The sequence below is a fragment of the Ostrinia furnacalis genome, unplaced genomic scaffold, assembly GCF_004193835.3.
Source record: "Ostrinia furnacalis isolate ACB-3 unplaced genomic scaffold, ASM419383v2 OfSCF2155, whole genome shotgun sequence".
NCBI lineage: Eukaryota > Metazoa > Arthropoda > Insecta > Lepidoptera > Crambidae > Ostrinia > Ostrinia furnacalis.
The window spans coordinates 271277-288853 of record NW_021132394.1 but is presented as its reverse complement, the minus strand read 5'-3'; the positions used below and the strand labels follow the sequence as shown (position 1 = coordinate 288853).

General features: G+C 36.2%; 1 protein-coding gene across 2 annotated transcripts in view; it reads right to left on the bottom strand.

Annotated features, from left to right (window-relative positions):
* Positions 1-17577, bottom strand: part of LOC114354729 (solute carrier family 41 member 1-like) — an 87143-nt gene that overhangs the window by 43150 nt on the left and 26416 nt on the right. For both annotated transcript variants that reach the window (XM_028307268.1, XM_028307273.1), the window contains exon 2: positions 3615-3707. In XM_028307268.1, the coding sequence (XP_028163069.1) occupies positions 3615-3705 (91 nt within the window). In that variant the 5' untranslated portion in view covers positions 3706-3707. The remainder of the gene's footprint in view (positions 1-3614; positions 3708-17577) is intronic.

Genomic DNA, 17577 nt, shown 5'->3' with positions numbered 1-17577 from the left:
CTCCCTGTTCTTCTGATTAATTTCTTTGCGGGTCCAATGACAGTATAACTTTCCCCCGGGACAAAGTTGGTCTGCACTGGTTGGGATATTTTGGCGGTCAAGCTGTAGATCCTGGCTACACAGGAGTTGCAGCGGTGGGACCGAGGGTTGGGAATAGTCCCGTTAAAGGAAGTAAGAAAGCCCAAAACCTATTTTAAGCGATTTAGAAGAAACCTAGAGATAAGAAGGTTGTAAATTACGTCAATACAAGCTTATCGGATTATTACAATTTTAATACAACTAATTATTTAAGTGATAATAATACAATCGACTAAGATCATGCTAAGCTAGCATGGAAAGATTACACATAATCCTTGCTTTGACCTATAAATTCATGGCATATATGCGATGAACAGCCAAATACTCGTAAGTTCCAACTGGTACACACAATATCATAGTTTTGAAGAATGTAGCAAAAACTACGAAATCAGCAGGTAAAATAAAATCACTAAAAAGAGTTAAAAAAATAAGAAAAATAGACTTTTTGTTAGTTCTGAAAATTTTGAAAAACTCGGTAAGTATTCAGAAAAGATTCCAAAAATTCGATTCAATAGTATTTTCTGTGATTGGACTAAATAGTATCGAAACTCAACCAATCAAAGGCATAAGAGATAAAACATTAGTTATTTTTATTGTTTTAGGTACCTATGCTAGGTTGACCAAAAATAATATGTAGGTAAGTAACGAACTCAAACGAATGAGTAGGTAAGTAAAACCTATTTTAAGAGTCTAATGGNTCTAATAGCAGAAAAAGAAAAAAAGGCATGCAAAGAACACCAACATTGTGTATTTAAACAGAGGTATCCAAAGGTAGAGCTGCATAATAAGTAAAATAAATATTTTTAACGCGTTTGTTATGGTATTTAATAATATTATGGTCTTACGTTAAGAAAATCACAAGTTTTTTCCTTATCATTCATTGTAGATGCTTATATAATTAGGAAATTCAAATATTTTTCAGATTATACGCAGGAAATGTCGATGACTAGTGATGTGATTGAACCGTCAGATTTTATCGATTGGCATCGATTAAGTGCGTAACTCTTTGTTGATCGATATTAAATCGAGATCTGCAATCGGATTTTTCAAATAACTCCCTAGGTACTTATCTTGATTTTAATGAGTAATATAGGCTAATTACAAGAATTAGTTACACAAAAATAAATAAATATACAGTCTACCTGAAGAAAATACTAGTGTTTTGTTGTAGAAGTTGCTTCAAGATGTAAATAATAATCCATAGTGATCTATCAACGCACAGCCCAAACCACTGGACGGATCGCGCTGAAATTTGGCATGCAGGTAGATGTTATGAAAGGATTTTACGAAACTCCAGTACTAAGGGGGTAAAACGGGATCCAAGCGTACGAAGTCGCGGGCGGCCGCTAGTTTTATATAAAACTAATTAGCTACTTATCCATGTACCTACCATCAATATGATTATTTTTAGTTATACTGTCACTTTCTGCAATTTGCTGTTGCCAAATAAATATTTTCCATCTTCTTTTCATAAAGGAACTGCGTCTTTTGTAGGTAATTCTCCTATCACCAAGGACTTCTTGACAATGTCATAGGTGACTTGCATTTTAATGGCCGCCAGTTTCGTGTCATGGAATTAAAATTATAACGGAAGCAGGAAAAGTAACTAAAGATCGTTAATGGCGTCGATTTTAATGACAATAGTAATAAAAATTATATTACTTGTTCATTATAATGTAATAATTTAACATCATGGCGAAGATACTTCCATACTTAGAATTTTCTTATTTCGCACAATGCGTGGGCGTGGTGACCGGTTTCTACTAAATCAAAAGCACGCGACAAAACATCTTTATTTCTCTCATCAAGCAATCCTACTAATATTATAAATTTTCCTCTATGTACCTACCTAAATTACTTATATCAGACGATGATGATGATTATTTAATTTTTAGCGTTAAGAGTCACATCTCAAACTAATTTGAAAGTCGCCCAGTCGGCAAGAGGATGGTCGTGGATTTAATTCCCGCCTTAGGCAGTTCGATTTTTTCAAGTTATTTATAATTTTCAGATGATGATGATGATGATGATAGCTGACTCTTACCAGAAATCAAATTGAATTGGTCAACCGTTTGGTGTAGTGGTTCGGAACGGACTACTATGTCGAGAGGTCCCGGGTTCGATTCCCGGCCGGGCGGAAATTGAAATGATGAATTTTAATTTGTGTGACGGGTCTGGGTGTTACTATGTATAAAATGTATGTTACATATTTAAAAAACTATATAATGTAGTAGGTATATCCGTTATACTGTGGGAGGTAAGCATTGCAAGGGACAGCACGCGTCGCGGTGCTCCCAAAATTTCGAGTTCAACTGTACGATATTCTCACCTTTGCTACCAGTTAAGTTAGACCGTANTATTATTATTATACTAGCACCCATAAAACAAGCATATTAGTTGCTTACTTTGCGGCTAGATGGCGCTATGTGAAATTGTCCAAAGTTTTATTTTGATTTAATACCTATGATTGAATAATTATTTTCAAACATCATAACAATAAATAAATACGTAGTTAATGTGTCTAATTATTAGATTTATCGCTGCTGATAACGTTTGTTTATCAAACAAGAGCTTAAATCAAAGTAATCAATTCATATCGAACACTAGTCTTGGTTTAGAACAAGTAATTACGCATTTATACTTAAAACAATAAGATTGTTTATTTTAAATGACCTTAATTCAAAATTAAAGTTACCAGCAGATCAAGCTGTACATTTTTGGCACTTGTTACCGTTGAATAAGATGCAGTGTTTATCTTCATGTGCCATCATATAGGTGTCCCAATATCAACAAACTTTGACCATAGTAAATATATCAATAGTTTTCAAGATTTTATTGTTTTTTGAAAATTAATTATTTTTTTATCTACCTAATTACTTTTCTAATACTTTTAAACCTAGTTTGTTTAATTGCAAGAGAAAAACAATTGAAAACTATGTGATATTTTCACTAAGGTAAAAAGATTAATTAGAGAGATCATGAGGAGGCCTATCGATTTGGGATGTTATCATTGTTTTTGGGACACCCTGTATGAACAATGCGGACATTGAATTCTTAATTTACATGGACAGCAATTCGTGTGTCACTCAAATTACAGACAACACAATGTAGTAACTGTAAATTACGCCAAAATTACGTCTCAATTCTTAACAAGTGTATTTCTGTCTATTTTAGTTTCATATATTCGTCAAAGTCCACCCACAAGGTGAACCGATGACCTCAAAAAGGTAGCAGGAAGGCACTGGATGCAGGCCGTTACCAACCGGGCGATGTGAAAATCATTGGGGGTGGCCTATTTTCAAGTGAACGTCCTGTGGCTGAATATACTCTAATACCTAAACTGTTGTATTTAATCGAGCAAGCTTAATACGGCGTTTAATTAAGTTTCTTTAAAAATAAATACAAGATAAATTTAAAGAAGGAAAAAGATAATTTTAAGTGTAGCCTAAATCCGCTTTTCCTCTGAGTTAAATTAAGAGGGGTTCCTGCATTCGAGGTTAAAAACCTGATGATGAAGATGATGATGATGAACTTACTGCTGATTGTGAACACTGGACTGCCGTTCACGTGCGGCGAGTGATCTTCAACCTTCTCTGAGGGCTTGACGACATCTGGCGCTCCAACCATGCCTGGAACAATAAGAAAATACTGTTAGCATGATGCTTACTTCTTCTTCTTCTTTGCCTGGTCCATTCCCATTTTATTTGGGGTCGGCCCTCAGCGTCATGCGTCTCCAGGCGGCTTGGTCCTGGGTTGTCTTACTGTTAACTTGGGCTTCTTTAAGGTCGTTATTGATATGATGTTAACATGATGCTTACTGTCCGTATCTATTCGTATGGTTATTTAAGCCTTTGTTTTGTCACCTGTCATCCACTTAATACTGGAGGGAAGTGGAACCTTAACCACCTTAACTTCGAACTCCCCCTGTGTTCTTTTGATAAAATTTGCGGGTCCAATGACAGTTTAACTTGACCATCACTGGTCGGTTTTTTATCGGCAGTCAAGCTGTAGATCCTGGGTACACAGGAGTTGCAGCTGTGGGAACGAGAGGTAGGAATAGTCCCATTGACCATAATTTCTTTACTACTTTGATGAGGCTATAAAACTTCCACAGAGCCCAAAAGCTTCACTTAATCGACTTAATCGATTATTTTATTATTTAGGTCACATGGTGTGTTGTCGGAATTTGGAACATCAAACGAGAACAAGCCTTTGTAAGGCTTCCTTCAATACACAATTAAGTTGCCCTAGAAAATACTCGTAGCTATCGACAATCCACCGCCATACGACAAATAATACTTATGTATTATCGAACACGTGAATTATAGAGTCATCATCATCACTAGCCCACATCTACATTATTTTTGAAGCAATGGTAGGGTTAAAATTATATTAGAACGTATAAAAGACCTATAGAAAAGACCTCAAACGGGACTATTCACACCTCTCTTTCCCACCACTGCAACTCCTGTGTAGCCAGGATCTATAGCTTGACCGCCAATAAAAACCAAACCAATGAAGGTCAGAAAATACCTCAAGATAAAAACGAAGATATTAAGTGGAATGCAAAATAAAAACGTTTTAAGTAGGAACTAAACTAGGTCATAAAATAAAAACCATGACCAAAACCTTTGAAATAAACCTACGGCTAAGAAAAGTTTCTTAGAAAATTATACAACCGTCTACACAAAGCGTTGGATGAAGAAAAGTGGGTAACGGGCCCGTATGTATAAACACTACCGTGTTTTCAAATAAAATAAAAGGTTTTTATGAGTACTTATTATTTTAAGTGCTCCTTAATTGGCAAAAACAATAACTTTGTTTATGAAACTAGTGATAATAGCATAATTATTATACATGTGATTTTGATTTAACAGAATGTCTACAACTGGAACTAGATGTGTTGTACAAATTTTTAGTATTGCGACAATTTCAATTTGCGGTTTTTAAGCTAGTTGGACACCTTATAATTTTTGGTAGTATATTAATATTATTTTTAAGCAGTACTTTCACTATCACTTGTTTTATGAGAAACATAAAAGCTCTTTTAAAATAATGCACTTCATTAAAATACTAAAAATTGTAGTAAAATGTTGGATCGCTTTCTTAATACGGCGCCTCGATACTGAAAGCAAGGCGAGACTAATTCGCTAAGTAGGAGGTAAGTGAGTATACCCACTTACTTTCGTAAGTGACTTTATGTTGTTTACAAACACTTCTGTTTATAAGATTTTAAACGTTCGCGTTCCATTTCAACTAAAATAGTAAGGCTGCGTTGCACCACGTATCTAATATTGACGATAACCTGTGGTTTTTGTATGGAATTTGACACTTTTTTGACATTTGTGAAAGTTAAAGTAAGATGGTGCAACCCATCCCAAGACACGGGTCTTAACGCGATTAAAACGCAGACTGCTTGTGACCACGGCTGCAGCATCGCAGCTAAAACGTCAAGCCGTGAGTACATAATGTAACTCATTAATAAACGTCGTGTTAAGGCGATTAGAGTCCTCAATGACCTTGAGCGTTTGACCTTCACGCTTCGCACAACACCCGCGCACCCCGCACGAAAACTCCGATTTGACACCGATCAAAAATACACGGGCATAGGTAGGTACAGAATAGAAGCTCTTTCTTCATACATTACTGCCTATTATTTTAAACTTGAATTGATGAACCTTGATTTCGATGTCATTCAACCCAGGCGCAAGTGATCGCCCGAAATGTTCTAAACTAGCGCACCGTATAGTAAGGTATTTATATTTAACAAAAATTACAAATCCATGAACATTTTGTATGGGATAATATTTTTTATTTTATTTTATTTAGCTTACAATGTATGTTGTGTGTAAAAGAAAATCTAGGAGAACAAATAAAAGTATAATAGATGTTTATTGCTAATGACATTATGAAGTTGAATGATTCGGAATTATGAACATTAGAGACAGAGTAGTTAGGAATTGTGATTGTTAGGATGAAAAATTTTAGGAAGAACATTTTCGGACTTCCAATTTTCGAAGTTGAAAATTTAGGTGAACTTTGGCGCACCCATATTTTCTACTTTTACTTATCTAGTGCAGTTTGTTTTCGAGTCGATTTTTTTACACTAATAGATTCTATTTATGTAGATAATAGCGTCCAAGCATGCCTTAATTCAATCGTATCGTCTGACTGAACGTACTCTATGAACAACTCTGACATAAAATATATTGTCAAACAAAAGCTGGGTTGCACCATCTTATTTTAAATTTGACAAAAGTCAAATATCTGTCAAACTCCATACAAAAAAACACCGGTATTCGCCAAAGCTACGGTCAAAGTTAGGTCACGTCAGGTGGTGCAACTCAGCCAAAGAAAAAATTCATTTTGATCGCTAATGTCAGTTTGCAGCGAGTAACACAACCTCCCCGTCTGAAGGCCAGCGGCCGACTGCCGCCCGCACCCCGCGAAGGCCCCCTCAACAGCAAAACGTTCGGAATTTATCAAAAGTAAAATTTATGAATGAAAGTAGTGTTCGATTGAAAAACGCAACGTGTCATTTAAAGATTAAAGAATTCTTAANAGGTATAGCTATTATGAATGTAATTGTTTTAATGACTCTATTAGTTACCTAGAATTAAACTAAGTACCTAGTACCTATCTATAGACTTCTTCTTCTTGTCGTGTCGACAACAACCTACACAGTGTCAGCCCAAAACTCCGCTACAAGAGTGGCGTTGTCAGTAGCATACATTTTCCTGCGTGTAGTTATTTGGGCACGCAGGGCACGACATCATGTGCTTAATCGACTGGGGAACACAACCACGCTTGCACTCCAAGTTTGAACTTCGTTTATTCGTTCGTTTCAGCCAAATGACGTCCACTGCTGAACAAAGGCCTCCCCCAAGGATTTCCACAAAGACCGGTCCTGCATCCAGGCACCTCCCGCGACTTTCACCAGATCGTCGGTCCACCTAGTGGGAGACCTGCCCACACTACGTCTTCCGGCTCGTGGTCCCCACGAGAAGTTTTCTGCTAGGTAAGTTTGACCTTACCTACTTTCTAACACACAATTTTAGTTATGTTTTACTAATTACAGATAAACACACTTAAATCGATGTTATATTTAATCGATTTGAGTGTGTTATCATGTTTAGATGATTATGCGTAAATGTAAATCTATGTAACCGTGTGGTTTCGGCAGAGATGAATAGGGCAATTCTCTCTTCGCGTAGATGTCGCAATAAGCGACTACGGGACAATTACTTAAAATGCGACCATTTTTTTACGTCGGTAAATGTTTTGCGCATTAGTGGTCGATGGGAACGGCCAGTGGGTTATGTGGGACTCTCCCCGCCTGATCACTAAAGGCGGGCCCAACCCACTAAAGCCCGACGTTGTCCACCGGAGCCCAATGAAACGGAGTCGCGAGTTATTGTCATTTTTTGGACGAAGCAGCTCCGCCTCAGGCTTGAGGCCTCTCCAGCTTCGAGGGAACCCCCGATCACAAAGTCACAATAAGCGTCTACGGGACAATCTCTTAAGCGACCATCAGGTTCAGGTCTCCCCAACCCGTCCGTCCAGCATATGGAGTGTAGGCCAAACCCTCCTTTTTCCTCTTGTAAATTGGAGGTGGCTCCTTCAGTGGACACTAAAATAATGACCTAATGATTATGAAATCAATGACAAATAGAAAGAAAATCAGTACGTATTTCTACGTATCATTGTTGAAGTGTACTGTAATTTACTACGAAATAGTTATCAAAATAGGGCGCAATCAAGGGTTTATTGACCAACATAATTAGCAATCCATACACACTATTGCAGGGGTGGCCAATCGGTCCACTAGGCAATAAAATAGATATATGTTTACTTCGATTGCGACTACTTATAAATTTTCCGACGATCTGGTGAAGGTCGCGGGAGGCGCCTGGATGCGAGCGGCGCAGGACCGGTCTTTGTGGAAATCCTTGGGGGAGGCCTTTGTCCAGCAGTGGACGTCTTTCGGCTGAAACGAACGAACTCGTAAATTTTAGTAATCTAGGCGAAGATGTTGAGACACAATGGTCTTCATCATCCAGGCATAGAATATCCAATGCTGAATATAGGCCTCCTTAAATGATTTCCAGATGTGCTAATTGATAGCGGCCTGCATAAAAACTCATAAAACTCATTTATTTATGTAAATAGGCTTTAAAGAAGCACTTTTACACGTCCCAGTATTAACCCTACCACTGCTTCAGGACAATAAATGGGCCAGTGCTGAGAAGAAGCAGCACAAGAAACGCAACGCAGTCACTATTGTCAGTCTCTTTTACAAAGGTTTACAGACTTTAAAATATACATAGTTATAAATATTTATGCGAGCTAGGCAGGCTTCCGAAGTCGAAAAATTTGAGAGTCCTAGCACTTGTAGTTTCTAAGATTTCGTGATGAGTGAGTGAGTGAGTCAGTCAGTCAGTCAGTGACCTTTCGCTTTTTTAGATAAAGGATTTCATCGGTAAACAGTAGTTCTTGGGCCTAACAAAGTTGACCACACCTGCACTATTGTATGTTAGTCTATTTCAGAACGAATAACAAATATCGTTGATGGAGGCAGAATTGATTCGGTTTGGTAATATGGAACGTGATTACAGCGATGGCGGCCATGTTGGAAGCGGTAGCGGAGATGCTAGCGGAGCGGAGATGCTAGCGGAGCGGAGATGCCAGCGGAGATTTTATAAATTTTTACATCACTGAAATTTTATGCCTAAAAATATTATTAGAAACCTGTAGATCTGTAAAAAGAAAATGTCAAATAGTAAAAAATAAACAACTTAGAAGCGCTTAAAGCTCTATTTTGTAAGTGTTGTAACATATGAGTGTGAAAATCCTATGCGACGTACCCAAGCTTTTTTTTTAATTTGAACCAAAATTTTGTTATATCAAGAGAGAAAAGTAGAAAGGTATTAAATCTACGTCTTAAGTTATTGTTTTATTTAAATAAGCCTAGTTAGGCGTTAAAATAATGGAATAGTTATTCCATTATTTAAATGCCATAAGGTGTATATTTTTCTATCAGAGAATTGAAGGTACAGTTAATTCAGTAACCACGTCAATCAAACGTATCCGATTGTTTTTGTCTGAAACCCATGAAATCAATTTATTGCATTGAAAAGCGAAAAATTGCACCTCAACTATACAAATTCTTTTCAAACATAAACGTTAACCGAGTTAGTACAATCGATATGTATCGGTAAATCGAAGAATCGATTAAACATGTCATGGTGACGCTTAATCAATCTTCAAACAATGGTTTTTGCGTCATTCCATTATTTCATTTGGTTAAAATTCTTTTTATGCTCATTTCACATCTAAACGGTCATTTTTTGTGAGAATTATTAATAAATTCTAAGGCTCTACTTCAAAAACTCTATCCGTCATTCTCACTCTCTTTTGAATGTTCATAAGAGTAAAAGAGATGGTGTTGACTTTTTCTTTGATTTCATTGGTTAGTACAGAGGTTCAATACAGTATTCATTTTTTACTAACGACTAGGCTGTACGGTTTTTGACCTTAGGTTGTTCTTTGCGGAACGAATAATAAATTATATTAATTCTAATTTTTAAATTTGGAATTCAATTGCGTATTTCTTTCTTTTTCTTATTATGGCTGGCGAAAATGTGTGCCAGTAACGTATTATGTCGTTACAGTAAACAATGACTCGGTAGTTCAGTGGTTAGAAAAATAATCTCTCAAGGTCTTAAGTTTGATTCCCAGATGTGGCAATCATAGTATAAACTCACTTTTTGTATTTGTTGCAAGTTTTTAAATGTAACAGACTTGAATCTAGAGCCTTGTGAAAGAAAAGTCTTAGAGACATACTTAGTTTTAAAATCAGTTATTACATCTCTTTTTTGTCTTGCGTTTATTATATTATTGTGCAAGCCTATAGTTTGATTGTCATTTGCCAATATGAGCAAACTGTATCGCGCAATGTCCACTAAATACATTAATTTCATGCTCCTCTCACTTCAGCGCATTTTTATTCCAAAACCGTACACTTTAACCTTTAGACACAATTGCTTGGGCAGCTCTGTAGCTTTTGTATAAACAACCCTATCACCAAGGGACAGAGTCGCTTTTGGAACGAGCAGCGTGTTATCAATCGACGTAAGGTGATATAGCGCGAATTCAAAGTATCCTGTCTTATTAAATAGGTAACTTGATAAGCTATTATGGACCTTATGGTCATTGTCATTGCTTAAGGAATGGTTTTTCTCTCATTATTTAAAGAACTCAATATTTTGAGGGTACATTAGGCTTTCATAGGCAGATGATTAAGTTAAAACAATTGATTTTAAGGTAAAATTCGTCTCAGGCTTCTAGCAAACATCAAAGGTCTGTCAAACTTCATACTAAAAATACCGGTTATGTTTACAGTCACGGTTAAAATAAGGGGGTGCAACTCAGCCTTACTAGTACGGGACAAATTCTTCAAAAAATATTCTAAAAAAAACCAAGCAAACCCGCAGTCCAAAGCTAACCTTTCAAAGGTGAATGATCATTATTATTATGTAGCTACGTAACAGTTTACATTGTACCTTTGTAATGACGGTGAATGATCATTTTAAGTAGGTAACAGTAATGTATTTAACCATATGTTAGTCATTTGACTTTAATCAAATGGTGACCCAAATAATTTTCGATTTTTGTAGAAACAGCTGGCAGATTTGCATATTTAGAGTCGAAGTTAAAGTCAATATTTATGCCTATTGTGAGAGCCCGAAATCTCTTAAAAGATTCGTGATTTTTAAGGTTCCATTCCCAAAGAGCAAAAAGAGTAAAAAAACGGGGCGGGGTTGTATTACAAGTTATACCATTTTTCTTCTTATCTTTCACAAGCTTTCCGCCCGCGGCTTCGCCCGCGTGGATTTTGTTTATCACAGAAAAGCTACATCGCGCGCGTCCCTGTTTCAAAAACCGGGATAAAAACTATCCTAATGTCCTTTCCGAGAGTTTCGCATTAAAAATATTAGTTAAGATAATATTAGTATAGATTGCTGTACGTACACCTCATAGGCATATCGTTAGATTGATTAAAGATACGATAAATTTTCATAATTCCTAATTTTGTCGACACGAGCTCGGAAAAACCTGATTCTATCAGATATTTGCCCACAACAAACCAGCAATACAGAAAGTTACAAACGATATTTGGCGAGTTTGTTAGATAAGGTACAATTAAGCACTGATCTTATCAATATAACGTAAATATAGGGTTGTCATGTAAATAACTAAATACCACTCACTGATTAATCACGAAATCTCAGAAACTTAATACCTGTAAACTTGAAATTTGGCGGGTAGGGTCCTTATAGGATGTAGACATCCATTAAGAACGGATTTTACGAAACTCCACTAAAACGGGATCCATACGAACGAAGTCGCAGGCGACCGCTAGTACACTTATATAAAAATTGCAAAAAGTAGAGCTTATAAGTACTTTTCAGATAAATAGTAATAGTAATTTTAGCAAGCAGTCACGATTAAGTATAAATACCAATAAAAATTTAAAAAAAATTATAACATAAGTACAGCTTTTCTAAAACACTTCATTCAAGTTCTGAAAACGAATTAGCAGCATGCAGCTTTACTCGATCATTGTAATCTAATACTTATAATAAAATTACGATCTTTTTGAGTAGATACTACTGACATTTCCATACTAAACGACTAATAAACTACGGTAGTATTTTAAAAAAAATGTACATAATGTGCAGATTGGTAGAATGTTTGGCACAGCCCTAACTCAGAGCGTGTTTCCGGTGCACAAAGGTCCAGTAAATCCAAAATAAGAGATTATCTTTGATTGCAGCAACACAAGCAAACGCCTTGCGAAACCCTTTATTGAATGAAATCTGCATTGAAATCGGTGCAGATTATTTGTATTGTTTTAAATAAAGGCTCTACATAATATATTATATTGTAACTTACGATTCTACGGCTCAAATGTAACAACTTTCCCCAAGAGAAGGAAGATTCTAATCTTAAAAAATAATGTTTCCATACAAAATGTCACCATCAGCCTATTAGTATGGGGAGGCCTATTAGTTATTATTTATTTGAGAATTTGTTCAATATTGTTCTTATAGGAAGATTGTTGCATATTATTTGAGTCCTCGAGATAATTCTTTTTGTTTGGTCTATCACTATACTTAAAGCAACACCCTGTATAACATCACGTAGTCAATATAATTATTGACACACAAGCAATGCTTTCGAACGTTCGCAAAGCAATTGTTGTTTTTTATTGTTTCTATTATTACTATAATAAAGAGCGTGTATGTCTATTTTCATACAACAACTATTGGCTATTGTTAAACTTGAACTTCACAGTTACTGTCACAGTTATTACCCTGACGGATAAATAAATATAGTACTATTTTATATAAGGAACTAGCTGTGCCTTCGACTTCGTGCGTGTGAAAATAGTTCAAATATTTTTTCCCGTTTTTGCAACATTATTCTATACTGCTCCGCTCCTATTGGCTGTAGAGTGATGTACGTATAATGTACATCATCATCATTTCAGTCACAGTACGTCCACTGCTGAACATAGGCCTCCCCCAATGACTTCCACATCGCACGGTTGGTAGCGGCCTGCATCCAGCGCCTTCCTGCTACCTTTATCAGGTCGTCGGTCCAATTTGTGTATTGTGTATAATGCAAATAAATTATTATGTAGCAAATGAAGGATTTGGCATACACTCTCCACGCTGGCCAGACTGGTTGGGGAGGCCTGATGTTCCCATATTTGTTCCTTAGTCGCCTCTTACGACATCCACGGGAAGAGTGATCCTTTTCTGCTGTCTACCATATAAATTTTATTTTCCAAACATCTTAAAAGCTAACAGAATAGTTTCAAAGTGCTTACAAGCAAAATTACAGCTAGGGACTGGAATTCGTTCCTTGCTGCTGTCCTTCCCGAACACTATAATAATCCGGGCCTTTTTAAGGCGAGAGTGAATAGACCCTACCATCCTAGACTGCATCTCACTTAACACCTTGCTTTGTTATTCATAAAAAAATTGTCATGGAACTTTCCCTTCAAAAATTAGGTCCAATAATGACTTTTTCGTTATCTTCTTCTGTCAGTCATAACTTACACGTATTGTAGAGTTAGGGAACTTTAATTTAACAGCAAACATATTTATTAGGTACTTCTTCCAATGTCAACAAATGACTTTCCAAATTTTCCGCTTCCAATGAAAATAACGTGTTTACGATATTATGTAATCGTTATCATTATCAAGCCCTTGCAATGGTCATTACAATTGCCACAGAGTCGCGCAAGCGCAGGCTTGCGACAGACTTCGTGAAACCGCCGCTTTTTGTGGATAGAGACAAGAAAACTTTTGAATTTTGTTCAAAAATAGTACTTATTACAACTACGTAAGAAGTTTAGCTTGAAGTACCGACAGTACTTCTTTCTGTGCTTAGATTAAGATGTAGACTAAAATTGGCTTTGGATTTCATCTCATACTTTGATATTGTGAGTCCGTGATAGAATGGATTTACGGCCGAATTCACAAAAATTACTATGAGGTCTCACAGTGCGCGTGGACGCACAGAGTGACACACGAACCAATCGCAGAGCTCCATTCAACGCAGTGAGTTTGATTTGCTGCTTCACTTAAGCAAGCACCGTTTGATTTGATTTAGAGCCTGTGAATTCGATTAGGCAGTTGGGCCCAGTCTTAAGATTGTGCAGTTGGGCCCAGTCTTAAAATACCTTTGTTTGCTCACATTATTATGCATCTGTCAAAACGGGACTATTCCCACCTCTCGTTCCCACCGCTGCAACTCCTGTGCAGCCAGGATCTACAGCTTGACCGCCAATAAAAACCCAACCAGTGAAGGTCAAGTTTGTCCCGGGGGAAATTTAAACTGTTCTGCCGAATCTTCAAGTTGTGGTGGTCATATACTTACCTACTTCTACAGAACTTGAACGAACTACCTACATTAACTTGGCCTATCTAATTTCTATAATAGAAAGTGAATTGGCATATTATCTGATTAGATAAAACTAACTATTATTCTACTCGTATGTTGGTCTTAAGATAATTTCCCAGATAACTAGTTTATTTCTAGGTAATCACAGATATTAGTTAGTTATATTGATATGAAATAACTATTTTTGTAATTATTACCTACATAATTATTATACAAACGTGATACAGTATTTCCAGCTATCGGCTAAAATAAGTCGTTTCCATGCGTTTATCGTGGTCAATGGTTTGTTGCACCTTTATCCCAAGGTCCCGGGTATGATTTTCAAGCGGTACATACAAAATACATACATATTAGTACGTACATCAGTACCACGTTATATAACTAACATTCTTGGCTGAACCACAGAATAATAATAAGTACTACGGCTGAACTAAAAGATTGCTTAGGTACATTGATCCCATTGGGAATCGAACCAATAACTTTAAATGCATTTTGCAGTAGGTGGTACTTCGTGGTGCCGCATCTGTAATGACGTCACTATACATAATTACCTGTATACATAAAAGAGTTTATTCCAGGTTGCATTTGCATTGCATACACTTGAGTAAATATTTTGTATGTTTATTAAGACTTGACATCTTTGTCTATTTAACTGTATCGTCTCGCATTATTAATAGAGGTTGAGGTGTGTCGAATAACTGTCTACTAGTCGGCTGATATGTCAATCAATTAATTAACAAGCTCTTTCGTTTCTGCCAAAACGGGACTATTCCCACCTCTCGTTCCCACTGCAACTCCTGTGTAGCCAGGATCTCCAGCTTGACCGCCAACAACCCAACCAGTGAAGGTCAAGTTCGTCCCGAGGGAAAGTTGGTCATTGGACGCGCAACGAAATTAATCAGAAGAACATAGGAGGAGTTCGAAGTAAGTCTTAAGATCCAATCTAAGTTCCTGTTCCTAAGCAAACGAAACCGTGGGATTAGTTGGCATGGCAACACGATAAAGGTGTCGACATACAAGTTACAATAATTTATACTTGACACTGAACCGAGGGAGTGTCGCATTGCTAAACGGAGTCAGCGTTTTAGACCGAATGTGATACGCGATTGTTAATAAAGGAGAATGGGTAAAATTGTATCTGATGATCTTTTAAATTATGACGGCCGGAAGACGTAGTGTGGACAGGCCCCTCACTAGGTGGACCGACGATATTTGGAAGGTCGCCGGATGTGCCTGAATGCGGGCAGCGCAGGACCGGGGTCGTTGTGGAAATCCTTAGGGCAACCCTTTGTACAGCAGTGGACGTCATTCGGCTGAAACGTACGAGCTTTTTGATTATGTAGCCGGTTTTTGCAACTTTATCTGTGTAGAATAATTAATTCAGGCAGCCCATTTCTATACGATTTTAAACTTTCGCGTTCCATTTTAACTTCTATTTTAGCCCATTTCCATCTTCAAGGAAGCTTGTCTGTTTCCATGCCAATCTTCTAAAACCTACGGCCATTAAGGCGACTCTATGTGAGCAAATGGAACTGTTTATTAGATCTTGTGCTGAGAGAGATTTGACCTTTGAGAGATTTTTTGTGTCAAAAAGCTTAAGCTAAGCTTAAAAGCTACAATTTTATTTACTACCGAATTTTTATTGTTATGAGTTTCGTTTAATATTAATTGAATTAATTAATTAATTGAATGAATTACTTTAATCTACATGTAGGTTTATACATTTTTGCCAGTTCTCCTTTGGTCGCAGATCTTGATCTTCTCACGATAATAGTTTGCGCATGATTCTGTGCTATTTTATTACTTGAGTCAGATAATAAAGTAGTAGGTCAGGTAGTAAAGGCTTGTAACAAAATGTTTAATCTGCAAATCTCGATTAGAATTTTCTTACATTAATATTGGTTGGTAATTAGTAACAGTTTGGTAGAATCAAAATAAACGGTTAGTCGTCAGGTCCCAGAGTCACATTGATTTTAGTTTTGTGTCGTGTTTAAAAACAATAATCACATCTGCAATCACAAATTACTACGTAGTACCTACTTAGACAGATAAATAAAATCTTTTTACCTTTAGACTATATTTGTATACATATAATTGTGCCGTATTTTAATGGTAATTCTAAATATGGCTCAATTAAATACCAACTTTTTGTAGGTCATCCAGTAAAACCCGCAGATTAGAAGGAAAAATATGGCGGCTTGAACTTTAAGAGGAAAATGGAGGATTTGACACAGATTATAAAGTTAAGGAAAATTGTATATTTAAAAACTTCGCATTAAAGAAATTAGGTGTAGTATTGTAAATCTATAATTGGATTATTATTGTGTAGTAAAAGTTCAATAAAAATATTAATTTTAATATAGTTTTGGAATTTCCCTAAAACTCTAAAGGGTGGAAACGATAAGTGATCTCACTCGATTATTTCTAAACTATACAAGATATCAAAAATCAAGATACTGATTTTGAAAGTGCTTCATGAGATCTATCAAACGGTATCAATATAGGTTACAGAATACACTGGATCTATCCGAATATTCAATGTTTCCAGCTTCAAAACTAAATGTATGCCAACCACACAAAAATACACTTGTAGTGTATTTTTTTAACAAATAATAATATTAACATGAAACTCTTAATGGGACGTAGACGTCATTTGGCTTAAACGAACGAACCTCTGTAGGTTCAAAACTAAATGTATGCCAACCACACAAAAATACACTTGTAGTGTATTTTTTTAACAAATAATAATATTAACATGAAACTCTTAATGGGACGTAGACGTCATTTGGCTTAAACGAACGAACCTCTGTAGGTTAGTAGGTATAATATCATTTTGAATGCAGTTCAATTCCTGATTAGGTCAACTGATGTTGCGATCCGTTGAATTAGCAGAATAAAGTGCCTCCCGCAATACGTAGAATATTTGTGGTAAATGCCAAAATATGATCCTGTGGTCACCCATCCATCGCGAACCACGGATAGAGTTGCTTATTTCGGCAACTATTAAAACTTTTTGCTGTTACTGAATGACTCATGTGAGTTGTGAACTCTATTCATGTGTACACAGCTTTTTACAGGCGACTACTGTTTCTAAGATAATTATACTATACATATTATTATAATACACCTGTTTTCTTTACACAATTAATGTATTGTTTGTATTGGGGTTACCAATTTTAAAGCAATTTCGTGTATAAATCAAATAATAATGAAGTTATTTGGCAAAGCAAACATTATTAAATCAATTATTACCTATACAGTACTGCTACTATACGTTATTAAGTATTTTTATTGTCATATTACTAAGGAATTGTGTTAAGCTATAATAGTATCAATTAGTTTGTTTAGAAAAATGTTTAACTGTCATTAAACCATAAAATGTCGAACATAAAACTTTTTTTTCTACATAAATGACCTTGAACTGGCCATTCAATCACTCAATTCCATCGTCTGTAAAAAAAAATACGATGTGCGTTCTAGAACCAATTTCAAAAAGAAAGAAAAAAAGGTCCATTTAGTACCAAA